General features: G+C 48.4%; 2 protein-coding genes across 8 annotated transcripts in view; one reads left to right on the top strand and one right to left on the bottom strand.

Moving 5' to 3' along the window:
• Positions 1–1,061: 1,061 nt before the first annotated feature.
• Positions 1,062–9,059, bottom strand: LOC310701525 (uncharacterized protein). 7 transcript variants are annotated; one of them, XM_083492541.1, is made up of 3 exons: positions 9,042–9,059; positions 4,407–4,532; positions 1,062–3,304 (listed from the first exon to the last, which is right to left on the bottom strand). In XM_083492541.1, exons 2-3 carry the CDS (start codon positions 4,438–4,440, stop codon positions 1,707–1,709), a joined length of 1,632 nt encoding a protein of 543 aa, XP_083348667.1. In that variant the 5' UTR covers positions 4,441–4,532; positions 9,042–9,059; the 3' UTR covers positions 1,062–1,706. The 7 variants fall into 7 exon arrangements, with proteins under 7 accessions (XP_083348667.1, XP_083348662.1, XP_083348664.1 ...); XM_083492536.1 differs by lacking the exon at positions 9,042–9,059 and adding an exon at positions 8,797–8,940; XM_083492538.1 differs by lacking the exon at positions 9,042–9,059 and adding an exon at positions 7,772–7,896.
• LOC310701223 (uncharacterized protein) overlaps positions 7,910–16,359 on the top strand; it is a 42,495-nt gene continuing 34,045 nt past the window's right edge. The window contains exon 1 of the mRNA XM_083491777.1: positions 7,910–8,037. Coding sequence (XP_083347903.1) covers positions 7,970–8,037 — 68 coding nt within the window. The 5' untranslated portion in view covers positions 7,910–7,969. The remainder of the gene's footprint in view (positions 8,038–16,359) is intronic.

Here is a 16,359-nt window from a genome sequence, read left to right as displayed (position 1 = left end):
ACCAAAAAAAAGCAAAAAAGAAAGAGGCCATCTAAAGGTTGATCTGTTTCCTACCTCAGGTTTGCCTACTTGTGATGTTTGCTCAGAATATGCAATTAAATCGTTTTTCTGTATGGTTTGTGTGTCATTGTGCGTTGACCTAAGATTGCTTCACACTGCTGAGTGGGTTCTTTCCATGTAGAAATCCTTCTCCTGTCACGGAGTATTTTTTCAGAGTCCACACATTATGCACGGCCACCCTCCATAAAGTTGTTATCAGTGCTTTTTTCCTAAAAAATGTTTAGGGGTACTCTCATTTTCCTATTCATATTGAAATACTGCCTCTAAATGAGGCCAAACTTAGATTCACAAAATGTTTAGAGGGATGCGTACCCCTGTGTACCCCCAGAAAAAGCACTGGTTGTAACAACAACAACGATTTATTATTTATACCCTGCCCATTTGGCTGGGTTCCCCCAGACACCCTGGGCGGCTCCCAACAGAATATTAAAAACACAATAAAACATCACACATTAAAAACTTCCATATTTATTTAAGGTAAAGGTAAAGGGACCCCTGACTATTAGGTCCAGTCATGGCCGACTCTGGGGTTACGGCACTCATCTCACTTTATTGGCCGAGGGAGCCGGCGCACAGCTCCCGGGTCATGTGGCCAGCATGACTAAGCCGCTTCAAGTGAACCAGAGCAGCGCACGGAAACGCCGTTTACCTTCCCGCCGGAGTGGTACCTATTTATCTACTTGCACTTTGAGGTGCTTTTGAATTGCTAGGTTGGCAAGAGCTGGGACCGAACAACGGGAGCTCACCCCGTCACGGGGATTCAAACCACTGACCTTCTGATCGGCAAGTCCTAGGCTCTGTGGTTTAACCCACAGCGCCACCCGCATCCCTCCCTATTTACTTACTTACACCCAAAAGACATGGTGTTTCTTCTTCATGGTGGCGACGATTCACAATCCAACCTGGATTTTTTTACTGGTATCTGAACCTTGATCCACCGTTGCATCCCAAAATGGGAAACATATATTGAGATAATAATGCAGTCACCACACAGAAGCAGCTTAAGATCCAAATAGTTTACTGTTGCAGAAGATGAGGCTCAGTAAAACAGTTCCAGACATAGATAGACACAGCTTGTAGACTTCTACAGATACAGATATATACAGATACATAAGAGTACAAGGCATTTCCATTATTCTAAGTAAACTCACCAATTCAGGACAGAACACTGGACAACTAATAGACTCTACTACTGAGCTGACATGCATTCATCACAGATGTAGGGGCACTGGGCCATGACCATAGCAACTGGCTTGGCTGACCTTGCACATTGTTTAGCTCACCCAGGGGTGATTTACACTCATAAAGGAAATTAACCCTTTATCATATCCAGTTACTCAAACACCCCTTCTTTAATTTTGTTCATGATATTGGCTTTCATTTGATGGCAGAAAACCTAGCCGTTTCACCAATTATTCACATTTACACGCTGCAAGAGGCTTTATCAGTATATGTGTCAGAATTTTTTTCTGTGGGGCAGAATCGTAATTCAATTGGTTTCTGTTCCACGTGGTCCCTTACATAATGATATTTGACATCCACGTGTTTAGATCTCTTTTGGACTTTCTTGGACTCAGCCATATGAATACAGGTCTGGTTGTCCTCAAATATTGTGACTGGCTCCAACACAGGTAGACCCATATCATTTAACAGTTGTTTAAACAATCTTCTCCCCTGTGTGTAAAGCTTTTCTCACACCCACCTGTATGGAGCCTCTGATGATAACGAAGGCCATTGCTCTGAGCAAAGCTCTTTCCACACACTAAGCATTTATACGGCTTCTCCCCTGTGTGGATTCTTTGGTGATTAAAAAGCGTACTGCTCTGAGCGAAGCTCTTCCCACACTCTAAGCATTTATACGGTTTCTCCCCTGTGTGGATTCTCTGGTGACTAAGAAGGATACTGTTATGGATGAAGCACTTTCCACAAATGGAACATTTATGTGGCTTCTCTCCTGTGTGGATTCTCTGATGACGAGAAAGGCCAGCACGGTCAGTGAAGTTATTTCCACACTCTGAGCACTTATAAGGTCTTTCACCAGTATGGGTTCTTTCATGATAAGTAAGGTTGCTGCCATGACTGAAGCTTTTCCCACACTCGGCACATTTAAATGGTTTCTCACCTGCATGAAGTCTCTGATGACTACGAAGACTTTTGCTATGAGTGAAGCTCTTTCCGCACTCTGGGCATTTATACGGTTTCTCTCCTGTGTGGATTCTTTGATGACTAAGCAGGTCACTTTGCTGGCTGAAGCACTTTCCACAACTGGAACATTTATGTGGCTTCTTTGTGTGGATTCTTTGGTGATTAAAAAGCGTACTGCTCTGAGTGAAGCTCTTTCCACACTCTAAGCATTTATATGGTTTCTCCCCTGTGTGGATTCTTTGATGGCTAAGAAGGCGGCTGTTCTGGCTAAAGCACTTTCCACAATTGGAACATTTATGCGGCTTCTCTCCTGTGTGGATTCTCTGATGACGAGAAAAGCTACTACGGTCAGTGAAGCTCTTTCCACACACTGAGCATTTATATGGTTTTTCTCCAGTGTGGATTCTTTGATGGGTAAGAAGGTTGGAGCTCAGACGGAAACTCTTTCCGCACTCTGAACATTTATATCGTTTCTCTCCTCTGAGTGAAGAGCTCTGAGTGAAGCTCTTTCCACACTCTAAGCATTTATACAGTTTCTCCCCTGTGTGGAATCTTTGATTACTAAGAAGGTCATTTTTCTGGCTGAAGCACTTTCCACAACTGGGACATGTATGTGTATTCTCTCCTGTGTGGATTCTTTGGTGATTAAAAAGTGTACTGCTCTGAGTGAAACTCTTTCCACACACTGAGCACTTATATGGTTTTTCTCCAGTGTGGATTCTTTGATGAGTTAGAAGGTTGTAGCTCAGACAAAAACTCTTTCCGCACTCTGAACATTTATACGGTTTATCTTCTGTGTGGATTCTTTCATGTACAAGAAGATGTGATTTGTAGTTGAAACTCCTTCCACACTCTGAACATTGAAACCGTTTATCCCCATCATGTTTTCTTCCAATGGTGCTAAGGCTTGATAGTCTTGTTGGGCTTTTTGCACAAAGAGAGACATTTTCCTCTTTCTTGCCTGTGTAAGGTCCTTCCAGCATTGAAATTTCATTGAAGCTAGCACCATCTGGAACAACAGCGTCCTTCCTCACATTTTCTTCTGCTTCAGTTTTAATTCTCTGGGGTTCATTCTCTTGACTGATCTCCTTCTGATCACCTGCAGGAATACAAAGAGGAACTTGATCAGGGAGGAACGGATACCCAAATTATGGAACAATTCCAATTAACAGCTATCTAAAACAGAGAAGGGGAAGCAGGCAGCCACTGTTGATAGGCAATAAATGGCTGCTTATGTGGAGTATGTATAGAGCAGGGAAGGTTGATGGCCACATTCCCCCTTGACCAATGTTTCTGGGGGACGCAAGACGACGGTAATTGTAGCCAAAGGTGGGTATGGCCAGTCCACACTGTCTCTCTCACGCATACACCTTTCCTTGTACACACACACACACACACACACACAGCCCCCACCTCACAGCTGAACTGTGCATATCAAATAATCAATCTGAGAACCAGGAAAGAGTCGGTTTTCCTCCTCATTTTGAGTTCCTGCTGAAATGAAGCTGCATTTTAATGTTGTATTTTAGTCTTGTTTTTAAGTTGTATTTCAATCAATTGTTTTATATTTGGTGTTAGCTGCCCTTAGCCCGGTCTTGGCTGGGGAGGGCAGGGTATAAATAAATAAATTATTATTATTATTATTATTATTATTATTATTATTATTATTATTATTATTATAGCACTGGGCTGCACCTATCCCAGTACTGGGTCCACTCCAATATCTTTCATCTTTTTGTCTCTGCTGGTAAAATCAGTGGGGTCTTGGGAGGTCAGAGAAATTTGCTCCGTGGACAGCGGGGAGGGCAGACCAGACCTTCAGAATGGAAGGTTGTTCATTTTATATTACAGAGCTCTGGAAGCTCAGAGTGAATTTGACATTGCACAAGACATGTCACATAAAACAACCTCCCATTTTCTAATTTCCCTCAGTCTGCCAGACCTGATTTAGAGGGGCACACAGGCAGAAGAGGGGATGGAAATAGACACATTGCACTCGTGGGATTTGCTTTATACCCTAGCGTCTCAACTATTTAATTGTATCCAGCCCTCATTATGCATCAGGCCTCATGTTTCATCCATAGCACCTCCAGCCAACAGAGCTCAAAAGCAGCAGGAACAACTCCAACTGAGACCTTGTGTCGTGATCTTATGCTGCTGCCCTGGGTGTGTGAGTAACTTTGGGCCAAAAGGAGACTTACCCAGAAGGGCCAGATTCCTGTAATTCTCCTCCATGATGTCCCTGTGCAAGGCCCTCTGGCCTGGATCCAGGAGGGCCCCTCCTCCTCTGTGAAACACACGGCCGCCTCCTCAAAGATCACCAAACCCTGAAAACAGAAAAAAGGGAAGAGATTTATCTCACAGGTAATTTAGCAATCCAAAGATTGCAGTTAAGGCGAAGTGACTTCAAGTTCTCTGTTGGAATCATTCTATCTTATTCGTTCTGTGATGCGTCCCCAAATCCCCACGTTATTACAGCAACAAAAGAGGAACAAAAGAAAAAATAAACCAGTATGTTTGGGGTATGAAAAATTGTGGGATTACAGCAGGAAGGTATGAGAGCTACACTGTTTGAGAATGAAGCAGTGTGGCTACGACTAGCTCGAAACCTTTGCTGGTGGAATTGTGGAATAGCACAAATCCCATGAATGCACAATAAAATGGATTCCTGGACTGATGTTGGAGTAGCTGAAGTCTTCCATGACTACTATATCTCTCCTTTTCGAATGTTTGGTAATCTGCTATAGGAAAGCATCAGAGACGATTATTTATGTATGCGACGACAGCAGCATGGATACTACTGGTCCAGAGATGGAAAGAAGATAAAGTCCCAACCAGAGACAAATGGCTGATGAAGATGATGGACTACTCCGAAATGGCCAAATTGACCAGGAAAATCAGAAACCAGGAAGAGATGAAATTTAAGAAGGAATGGGAAAAAATTCACAATGTACTTAAGAGAACACTGTAAACAACTAAAAACTTTGGCAGGATTTGAGTAACTTTGTAATGTACTATAAACTAAGGTAAAATTGGATTATTTAAGAAAAATAGACAAAATAAGGGAAGCAGTGGGAAAAGATTGAAAATTGTAACCATAGAAGGATGGAGGGCAGTCAAAGGATTCAGGGAATCGTAATGATGATGGTGTTTATTGTTTGAATTTAAATGTGCAATGTAAAATTCAATTAAAAAGAATTTTTTCTTAAAAGGTGGCATTCACTACGGGGAATTGGGAAGAGGGAAGCTGTCTGGGCTGGAAGTGAATGACATCAATAAAACGCTGTTTGCATTTGGGGGGAGGGGAGGAAAGCATCATCGAAGTCCTCAGTCTGGCTTGAAGGTCTATAGCTGATATCCACAGTAAGGTCACTGCTGTTTCCTACTCCTACAATTTGTACCCATATGCTCTCCATCCACCTTTCATACTCCAAGTGTACACATCCTTCACAGATTGCTACTCCTTCTCCCTTCCGTTTTGATATATTTCTTTTGAGCAGGTTGTTGATGGCATCTGTCTGTCTCGGGAGACAATGGAAGAGTGCGCCTTCAAGGGGGAAGTCAAACCATCGGAGAGTTACAGCATCCACTGTGGCTTGGAGACTGAAATGGGAGAGACATGTTTTGTTGCAGCTGGGGCAGATGAAGGAGTCCGGTTGTGCTGTTGCAGATGCACCATGGCATTTCTTTTACCTGTGCTCTTCCCAACAAGTCATTCCTCCTCTGGTCACTGCTGTAGAGTGACAGGTTGGAGCCCTCAATTTCTACATTCCAGTCATGAGTCCCATCCCACCAGGTTTCAGTAATGCCTGTTAGGTCACATTTGCCACCCTGTATTAAGCAATGACAAACCTAGACAGCATCTTAAAAAGCAGAAACATCGCCTTGCCAACAAAGGTCCGTATAGTTAAAGCCATGGTTTTCCCAGTAGTGATGTATGGAAGTGAGAGCTGGACCATAAAGAAGGCTGATCGCCGAAGAATTTATGCTTTTGAATTACGGTGCTGGAGGAGACTCTTGAGAGTCCCATGGACTGCAAGAAGATCAAACCTCTCCATTCTGAAGGAAATCAGCCCTGAGTGCTCACTGGAAGGACAGATCCTGGAGCTGAGACTCCAGTACTTTGGCCACCTCAAGAGAAGAGAAGACTCCCTGGAAAAGACCCTGATGCTGGGAAAGAGGGAGGGCACAAGGAGAAGGGGACGACAGAGGACGAGATGGTGGGACAGTGTTCTCGAAGCTACCAGCATGAGTTTGACCAAACTGCGGGAGGCAGTGGAAGACAGGAGTGCCTGGCGTGCTCTGGTCCAGGGGGTCATGAAGGGTCGGACACGACTAAACGACTAAACAACAACAACAATTAAGAGCTCACGTTTTAAAGAAAGCATTTCATTTAACAAGATTTATATGCCATTGAATATTATTTTTTAAATCTAAGCTGTTTACATAAAATATATTCATAAGGGGAAAATTGATAAAAATCAGGAGATTAAAAACTAGTAGACTTAACCAAAAGCTTAACATGTGGGATGTTAGCATCCAAAGTGCTTTTATGAATGGTTAACTGCAAGAGCTGTGGAACTCTCGTGACATCATACACTCTGTGGCAGTTATTTCAGTCACGGCAGTTAGTATTGAACAGTCTTAACAGAGCAGCAGGTATGTTATGTTGGTTGTGCTGCTGTCTGTCTCAGCCAGTCTGTAAGACGCTTTAGCAAATTAAGTATCGCCTACCCGCATTGTCTATTTAATCTGCAACTGCAAGCACACTAAGTTATATGCTATTTAAACTTTGAAAGGGAGTGTCTTGCTTAGTTTTTACACGAGGGAAAAGAGAACTAATTAAAGCGTCAAACGACCCAGGACTGCCTTCCACATACTCCGCAAACGGGAACGTGAGTTTAATTCCCACATAACAGACCATAGTGCAGTGGTACGTACTGGTTACGTACTTAATCCGTTCCAGAGGTCTGTTCTTAACCTGAAACTGTTCTTAATCTGAAGCACCACTTTAGCTAATGGGGCCTCCCGCTGCCGCCACACCGCAGGAGCATGATTTCTGTTCTCATCCTGAAGCAAAGTTCTTAACCCGAGGTACTATTTCTGGGTTAGCAGAGTCTGTAACCTGAAGCGTATGTAACCCGAGGTACCACTGTAGCCTTTCCGTCATCAGACAGTTTTATTAAGTTAAAAACCATCAAATATAGATAGAATCAAGCAGGTTTTTTTAATATAAAAAGACCAGTGTACATGAAGTAAAATAAAAACACATCTGGGTAGGCATCTCTAAACAAAAAAAGTTTTTAGGAAGTGCCAAAATCAGTACAGTGAAGGTACCTGGCTGATATCAACAGGCAGGGAATCTTTTCTTCCAACACACACCTGCAAACTGACACAACAATGGTTCCCTGCATCCCAGTTCAAGGAGTGGGGTTTCCCCCTCTTTCTAAGGGCCTCACCCCATCTGCACACACACACACACACACAGACTTTCCTCTATCCCACTCCCACCATGGCTAATTCCCCAACCCAGATCTCAATCCTACACCTGCATCCCAACACAAACCTCCAGCTGGCATCCCGATCCAAAAGGTAACTCCCAGCTTAGCAGAGAAAAGGAAACACCCTAACACACACGCTTTGTGTGAGTGAAACTCTGCATGGATGGGAACACAGGGACTGGCCCATTCAGCTTGATATTTCCAACACAAACTGCCAGCAGCTCTCCGAGGTTCCAGCCTTTACCTGGAGACACCAGGACTGAATGGGTAGTGCAATGCAGATGGTTGCAGCCAGGGAAAGGAGTCCGCCACTGAGCTGGAAGGAAGAAAGGTAAGAAAAGTCACCCCCCCCCAACAGTCCCACACTTGCCAGATTCGGCTCCCAAGGGAGCTGTGATGAGCGCAAAGGGCCTTTGGGTGCAGGGGTCTCCCGGAAACAGGGAGGCAGGTGGAAGGGAATCCCAAGGCAGGGGAAGGGCATCTAGGGGAGAGAAGAAATCCAGCCAGGGATGGCAGAGAACAAAAAGGAAGGGAGGCAGGCAGAGCCTGGGAAGAGAATGAAAATTTGATTCCAACCAGCCCTATTGGTGTCATCAGGAATTTTAGGCCCACGCAGAGTGATCAGAAGGGCAGCGAACGATGGGCATCTCGGGGAAGGGCGGTGGCTGCTTTGCATGCAAAGGTCGCTGCCAGTCCGTGTGGGCAACACCGTTGCTCTGAACAATGGACTGGGGCGGAGGGAGCTTTGTGGAAACTTCCATTGTGCGATTCCAGTCGCCTCCTTTGCAAGATTCAGTGGGAGGCGGATTCCTAGGCTTTGGGGGAAGGGAGGAGGCTCACGGGCAGAGCACCTGCTCGGCATGCAGAAGATCCCGGGCTCCATCCCCAGTTGGGCCGGGAAGAGCCCTGGCAGAGCTGCTGCCAGCCCGTGCAGGCAATACTGAGCTGGCTGGACCACGGGTCTGATTCAGTGATGGGGTTTTCCTCCCTCCCTCCACTCCACTCCCCCCACCTCCCTCATCATCCCCCGAGCGGCCCCCGAGGCCCTCTTTGCGGCCTCCATAAACCTCACCCCCGCCCTTGCGCCCACCTCAAGCGCCGCTCGGCCGCCGTCCTTCTCCTCCGCCGCCCTCCGCGCCTCTCTCGCTCTCGCCCCAAGGCATGACGGGAAAGCCAGTGCCGCCGAGCGCGGCTGCCACGGAAACTCACCGTCCTAGTGGCCGGAGGAAACTACGTCTCCCAGCAGCCACCGCGAAGGGAGGACTTCGAACGCCCAGCTGCTCCGCGCTGATTGGGAGGGGAGGGGAAAGAAGAGCGGTATGTTGCCAATATTACCTTCTGGCTTGTCGTGGCGGCTCCCGGCCTGCAGGTGGCGCCGCGCTCTCGCTTCCGGGAGGATTCGCCCTTTACAGAGAGATAGGCTCCTGCTTCCCTCCGCCTTCCATTCAAAGCTCCCCTGGGGTGGATTTCATTCATTGGATTGGATTATATTTCTGTGCCACTTTCCATTCAAACGGATCCCAAAGCTGCTTACAAGCATTAAATAACAACAGGAATATAGAACATAGTAGAACATCTCAAATACAACATCAATCATATAGAATAATTTAACAAATCAGAGAAACAATCTCAAGGCAACAGGGAGTCTGGGATTGTGCTGCCCGGGTCCCTGGGACGGGGGAGCCCTGGTCCAGTCGGGACCATTCATCTTAAAGGTTACAGGGACCCCTCACCATTAGGTCCAGTCGTGACCGACTCTGGGGTTGCGGCGCTCATCTCGCTTTATTGGCCAAGGGAGTCGGCGTACAGCTTCCGGGTCATGTAGCCAGCATGACTAAGCCGCTTCTGGCGAACCAGAGTAGCGCTTACCTTCGGTGGTACCTATTTATCTACTTGCACTTTGACGAGCTTTCGAACTGCTAGGTTGGCAGGAGCTGGGACTGAGCAATGGGAGCTCACCCCGTCGCGGGGATTCGAACCGCCGACCTGATCGGCAAGCCCTAGGCTCTGTGGTTTAGTGGATTGCATTTAAACCCCACCAGGGACCACCTGGTGCCATGCCTGGCTCTTCCCTTCCATCATGCACAACAACCCTGCGGGGTGTTAACGGAAATCCGAAGGGTCCTCTTGGGCAAATGAAGACACCGACCAGAGCAAGTCAGAGCAAAACAGCAGCCAGTAGGCTCGGTCTTTATTTAGAAAGACTGTCGCGACAGGACTCCCACCGCCCACAAGGTGAAGCAAAATGGAAGCCCCGAACAATGGGAGACCCTAACTTTTATTGACCACTAATCCCCTTGACTACACCCCCAGAATTACATCATATATACATCATGATTTTATTAAAGGACAGGAGGAGTCAAGGAGGAGCTTCCAGGTAATACGAGTATCCTGACACCTGGCGGAGACCACCTCTCCCCCTCCCCACATGAGTCATTTCGAAAAACAAAGGAATGGGCGAAGTTTCCCTGCCCCCTGAGGGGGATCCGGTCGGGGTCCTTTGTTGGAGTCCGTATTGAATACACTACCGTATGCAGTTTATTGTGTTCCTGATAGCTTTTCGTCTGAGCCCTTCCCGATGATTATCAAGGCAGCCCCGCCATCCGGAGAAGGGCCGCTGTGTACGTGACTGCACGGTTCAAGGCTTATGGCCGATCAATCCCAGCTCACCCCCCTTCGATAGTTCTTGTAATATGCAGTGAAATAAAAGTGGTCCGGTGAAAATCCATTGTACGGCTGATTTTTGGTGAATTTATAAAGAATATAGTCACTGAAGTTCAAAGTACTTTCCTCTTTCGGAAACAACTTGCAACATTTTGATTAGATCAGTCATGGTTCATTGAACTCGGAAACAATGAATCGGGAGCTGTCAAAGGTGAGGGAACAGACGCTCGCGGCCTGCAGTACCAGCGTGGCCGCCGCAAGGGGCGCTGTCCGATAATGCTGATTGGCTGAGGCGGCCGCCGATTGACAGCAGATCTCGGTCGCCCGGTCTACTTACAATAAAGATAGGCGTTCGCGGAGTGGTGTGAAGCTGTCAAGCCGGCGCTTCCTTATTTACGGAAGGCCTTTAAGGGATGACCCTCTAAAGGGACACCCCTGGGCTGGGAGGGAAGATGCGTGTATGTGTGAGTGTGGTGCTTGTGCGAACACGTGTTAGTGTGGGGGGGGGGCGATTTCCGGCGACAGTTCCCCCCTTCGGAGATAAGATTGCGAAGGTAGGGAAACCGCGCAATCCTTCTCTCCGCACAAATCAATAGAAATCTGACATGCCGTACCTAGAGTCCTGGTTCCGGAAGTCCTGCAAGGGTCCCATTTCGATGGGAGTCGGTGAAATTCCTGGAGTCGATGATCTGTAGGTGGTGGTCGATCGCGGGTGAAGGGTAGGAAGACAGGAGCCGCAAGTTTGACAGCACATCGGGAAGCAGTGGATTGCACAGCAGAGGAAAGCAATGCAGATGGCGACAGCGATTAGTATTAAAAGGCCGTTTCCTAATAGTTGTTTTATCCAAGCGGATCCGGGTAGCCAGCTCCAGAACTGTGTGTCCGACAAGCCCTCATGCTGGATGTCCCGAAGCCCTTCCGTTAGTTTATGGATGTTATTGAGATGACCTGTGATGTTCAAGGTCTGGTCGGAGACGTGTGTGCAGCACTCGGTTCCTATGAGGGCACAAACCCCTCCGGTCGAGGCGAGTACGTAATCCAAAGCAAGGCGGTTCTGGATCGAATTCTGCCTGACCTCTGTTAATTCAGTTAAGATGGATTGGGTAGCTGCATTGGATTCTTCCATAAAGTTCAGCAGTATGTCAGTCAGTTTGAGGATATCGACGTGGTTGGAGCCGGCTCCATAAGCGGGAAAAAGGGCCCGGCCGTAAGTTTCCCCGTTGGCTGCAACATCGGAGAGTTCTGACAAGTCTTTCGCTCTCTTGTTGCGTCTCTTTCCGGGGGGAAGTTCTTGGGTAACACGGACCCCGGGTAAGATTAGTCCAAGGTAACAGGTGCCACGGGAATGGGGGCTGGCCCATGTATAGCCGCGGTGGCCGCAAATCCAGAACAGCCCCTGCAGGCAGGAGTCTATGCGCCCAGTATGGAAGGTGCGGAAGAAACACTGGGAAATCGGGGAAGGGTCCCAGGAGTCTGGCAAGTTCATCACACGTTTCCAAGCGGACAGTAAGGTAGGGTAGGTGGAAGGGTGGCCTTGGTGCCAAAGGGTAATCTTGCCGCTTAAGGTAACATCAAGGGTATACTTACAGGTGCTCTCGCCGATAACTTTGTCGTTGCCGCTGAACTTCCGGCAAAGGTCGCCTGTTGTGGGTCCTGTCAGGTAGATGTATTGGTGAGTTAAGTTCACAGCGGTCAGGTTCCAGGACCGTACGTCAGCGGAAAGATGTTGTTCCAAGGTGAGGGGCACTCCAAGGAATGGTATGCCACTGTGGAGGTGTGAAGGAGCGTTGGCGCAGATCCAGCATTCGTTGGTGGTTGTTTGTCTTGCAATTTGGGAGATCAGTTTCACATAGGTGTTGGAATGCCAGGTGGACAAGAGGTCGTTGTTGTTGGAGTCCTGGGCCATTGACAGTTCCCCCCTTTGTCGAGGTGCAGTGCCCGCAGGATGAAGGGGGTCTTGGCGCAACAAGTAAGTTAAGTTTGTGGCAAGGCCTCCACATCTCTGGGGGCCGGTAGTGTCCCATTCTGCTGTAGGAGGTACGGAGTAGTGCCATCCCTCTAGGTACATTCTGCCGTCCCAATTGGAGGCTAATCCAATATCCCAGACGCAGCAGTACCTTCGGAGGCAGATGCCTTGTAAAATGGTTTGGCGGGGAGCGGAATCTACCCTTTGACAGTAGAATCCGTGGATCAGACGGTCCGTGGGGTGGTTTTGGTCAGTATAGACTGACTTACCACCATTAGTATCGAGGACAGTCCAGTTGAGCGATTGTTGCGGTGTACCATCGGAGAAAAGTACGTAAGAGCCATTGAGGCATTGGGCACGGTTCCAAGGTCCGTCTCTGGTGAGTATGAATTTGCCCAGAGGTCGGAAGGATGGTGAGCGAACAAAGAGTTCCCAGGTTTGGTGTGCGGAGAGGATCGGTGAAACGGAGTGCCGAAGGAGAACGCGGGTCTCTGGCAAGCAGAATTCGAAATCTCCAAGGCGGTCTAATGTTCCTCTTTTTACCATATCAACGATGCCAAAGTCCAGGTATTTGTATTCAGTTTGTAATCCTGGGCAAGAGGCATGTGTGATTGTGGAGTTCTGGGAAAAGGCGGTGGTGAAATGGAGGAGGAGTAGGATGGATATGGTGGTTGCCATAGTAGAGCTGTCAAATCTGTCAAATGAGGAGCGGCGGGCGGTGAAGCTGTCAAACTGAAGAGCTGTCAAATGGGGAGCGGCGGGCGGTGAAGCTGTCAAACTGCAGAGCTGTCAAATGGGGAGCGGCGGGCGGTGAAGCTGTCAAACTGCAGAGCTGTCAAATGGGGAGCGGCGGGCGGTGAAGCTGTCAAACTGAAGAGCTGTCAAATGGGGAGCGGCGGGCGGTGAAGCTGTCAAACTGCAGAGCTGTCAAATGGGGAGCGGCGGGCGGTGAAGCTGTCAAACTGCAGAGCTGTCAGATGGGGAGCGGAGATACCTTGCGGAGTTTTAAGCGGATGGGGGGTTTATCTTTATGGCTAGGTGTAGTGATGAGTTCGGAAGACCAAAGTGTTGATGTGAGAGGTGGGTCAGACCCAGTCTGTTGGGCCCGATTCGTGCCCCGATCTGGTCCGGTCTGTTGGGCTCGATTCGTGCCCCGATCTGGTCCGGTCTGTTGGGCTCGATTCGTGCCCCGATCTGGTCCGGTCTGTTGGGCTCGATTCGTGCCCCGATCTGGTCCGGTCTGTTGGGCTCGATTCGTGCCCCGATCTGGTCCGGTCTGTTGGTTTTGCTCGTCGCAGTTGTCGTCGTCTGCTGGTTGGCGCGGGACGTGGTAGGGCGACTCGTCGGGTGTGGGTTCAGGTGGCAAAGCCGGCTTGCAGCGGGTGTGATGTAACCAGGCTGTCTTTTCCGCTACCTTAACAGAAGTTGGAGTGGTTAACAGTACTTGGTAGGGGCCCTCCCAGGTGGGCTGTAAGGGTACCTTGTGATATGTTTTTGCTAATATCCAGTCCCCTGGTAGGTACGAGTGGATGTTTTCATCTAGAGGGATGTTTTGGCTTGAGGCAGCGTATCTGTGGAGACGAATGAGTTGCCTCTGTAGTTGCATCACATATTGTGTTAGTTCTGAGTCGCCTACCTCTAACTCGGATGTTGGAAATTGAGTATTATATACAGGGGAGGGCCTACCAAAAAGTATTTCATAGGGGGATAAGTTTAAGTTTCCCCGGGGGCAAGCTCTGAGATTATGTAAAACTAAGGGGAGAGCGTTGATCCACTTGATTCCGGAGTCCCTACAAAGTTTTCCTAGTTGTGATTTCAGCTGTTGATTCATTCTTTCAACTTGCCCTGAGGATGGGGGATGATATGGGGTGTGCAGTTTCCATTTGATCCCTAAGGCTTTGGCGACTTGCTGAACTATCTCTGAAGTGAAATGAGAGCCCCTGTCGCTGTCTATATGTCTCGGCACCCCGAAGCGTGGTATTATTTCGTGCAGTAGAGTCTTTGCAACCATTTGGGCATTAGCTCGGCGAGCTGGGAGGCATTCCACCCATCCGGTCAATTGGTCAATGATGACAAGGGCATGTTTATAACCTTGGCAAGGGGGCAAATCTATGAAGTCGACTTGAAGACTTTCAAAAGGGACGAAAGCCCATGGTCTGGCTCCGGGTGGACTTCTGGCAGTATGCTTAGGGTTAAAGGTTTGACAAGTGTGACAGTTCTTAACTGCCGTTTTCGCGGCGAGAGCTAGCCCGGGGGCATACCAGCAGCGTTGTACTGAGTCTATAAGCTTGTCCCTTCCCCAGTGAGTACACTGATGAAGAATTCTGACATGTTTGGGCACCCATAGTCTAGGCATTATAAGTCTCTTGTCGGGAAGGTACCAGATGCCATTCTGAAGGGTAGCTCCGTGATCTTCCCACCCTTGCCTTTCTTCAGGGGTGGCGGTTTTATACATTTGGTCAAAGTCTATGTCTGACGGAATTTGGGGTCCCTGGAATTCATTATCTGAAGTTAGTGGTTGAAGGGCTGCTTCTTGTGCCGTGTGATCCGCGCAGCGATTCCCTGTGGATACTGGGTCCTTTCCCTTGGTGTGAGCTTTGCAGTGAACTACCGCTATTTCCTCGGGAAGGTGTATGGAATCCATAAGGCGCTGCACTAGGGGCGCATGGGCGATCTTAGTGCCCGCTGCCGTTAGGAAGCCCCTCTGCAGCCAGATTTGTCCGGTAGCGTGAACTAAACCGAAGCAATATTTAGAGTCTGTGTAGATTGTTACTCTCTTTCCTGCTGCTAACTCGCATGCTCGGATTAAAGCGATGAGTTCGGCCGCCTGTGCACTATACTTGGCATGGACAGGGCGTGCTTCCAGGATACCAGTGTCACTAACGACTGCATACCCGCTTTTCCGCTCTCCTCCCACTACTTTCGAGCTCCCGTCAGTGTACAGTATTAGGTGTGGGTTATCTAAAGGGAGATAGTCAAGGTCTCCCCGTGGTTTCTCGGCGTGTCGTACCACTTGGCTACAGTCGTGGTGTGGGGTTCCGTCGTCTGGAAGGGGTAGGAGGGTTGCTGGATTGAGGGAATTTACTCTTTTAATGGTTACGTTGGATGGACTTAGGAGGATAGCCTCATATCTATTCAGTCTCTGTATCGTGAAGCGCTGGCAGCCTTGTAGGCTAAGAAGGGTGGCCACCGCGTGGGGAACGTTTACAGTCAATTCATGTCCCAAAACCGTTTCTTGGGCTTTTTCTAGAAGCAAGGCTGCAGCGGCTACGGCTCTAAGACATCCTACATTTCCGAGTACCGTAGTGTCGAGTTGTAGGCTGTAATAAGCCACAGGTCTGTTCCTCCCCTGGAACGGTTGTGTAAGGACGCCTGAGGCTACCCCTTTGTTTTCGTGGACGAATAGAGAGAAGGGCAGTCTATAATCTGGGAGTCCAAGAGCGGGCGATGACCTTAATTCTCGTTTGATGCATTCGAAGGCTTCGAGTGCCTCTGCAGTCCATTGCAATTTATCTGGGGCGCTATCATGCGTCATTGCAGTGAGGGGCCGAGTGAACTCACCATAACGGGGGATCCATGCTCGGCAAAATCCACTCATTCCAATGAAGCCCCTGAGTTGTCTCTTGGTTTTTGGAAGGGGTAGTCTGGTTATGGCCTCGATTCTATCGGTGGTGAGGGCACGGGTACCTTGTCCGAGGATGTGGCCAAGATATTTTACCTCCTTTTGGCAGTATTGTATCTTCTTTGGAGATACTTTGTGGCCTTTATGTGCTAATATTGTCAGGAGGGTTATAGTATCTGATTTACAGGATTCCAAATCTCGTCCACAGAGTAAGATGTCATCTACATAAAGTCTGATGGCTGAGCCACCCGGAAGGTTCACATCAAGGAGGTCTTGGTGTAATATGGAGGAGAAAATTGCTGGGGACTCTACATATCCCTGGGGTAACCGGGTCCACGTTAATTGGCCGGTCTGCCAGGTAAAAGCAAAGAGAAACTGACTTTCTGGATCCACGGGGATAC

The sequence above is a fragment of the Podarcis liolepis genome, assembly GCF_965112155.1.
Source record: "Podarcis liolepis genome assembly, chromosome: 2".
NCBI lineage: Eukaryota > Metazoa > Chordata > Lepidosauria > Squamata > Lacertidae > Podarcis > Podarcis liolepis.
The sequence above is the reverse complement of the archived record's forward strand: the minus strand, read 5'-3'. Positions and strand labels throughout refer to the sequence as shown.

Coding starts and splice junctions, on each gene's coding strand:
- LOC310701525 (XM_083492541.1), bottom strand. CDS start 4,440: ATGGAGGAGAATTACAGGAATCTGGCCCTTCTGG. Junction 3,305..4,406: donor CAGGAATCTGGCCCTTCTGG/GTAAGTCTCCTT, acceptor GTATTCCTGCAG/GTGATCAGAAGGAGATCAGT.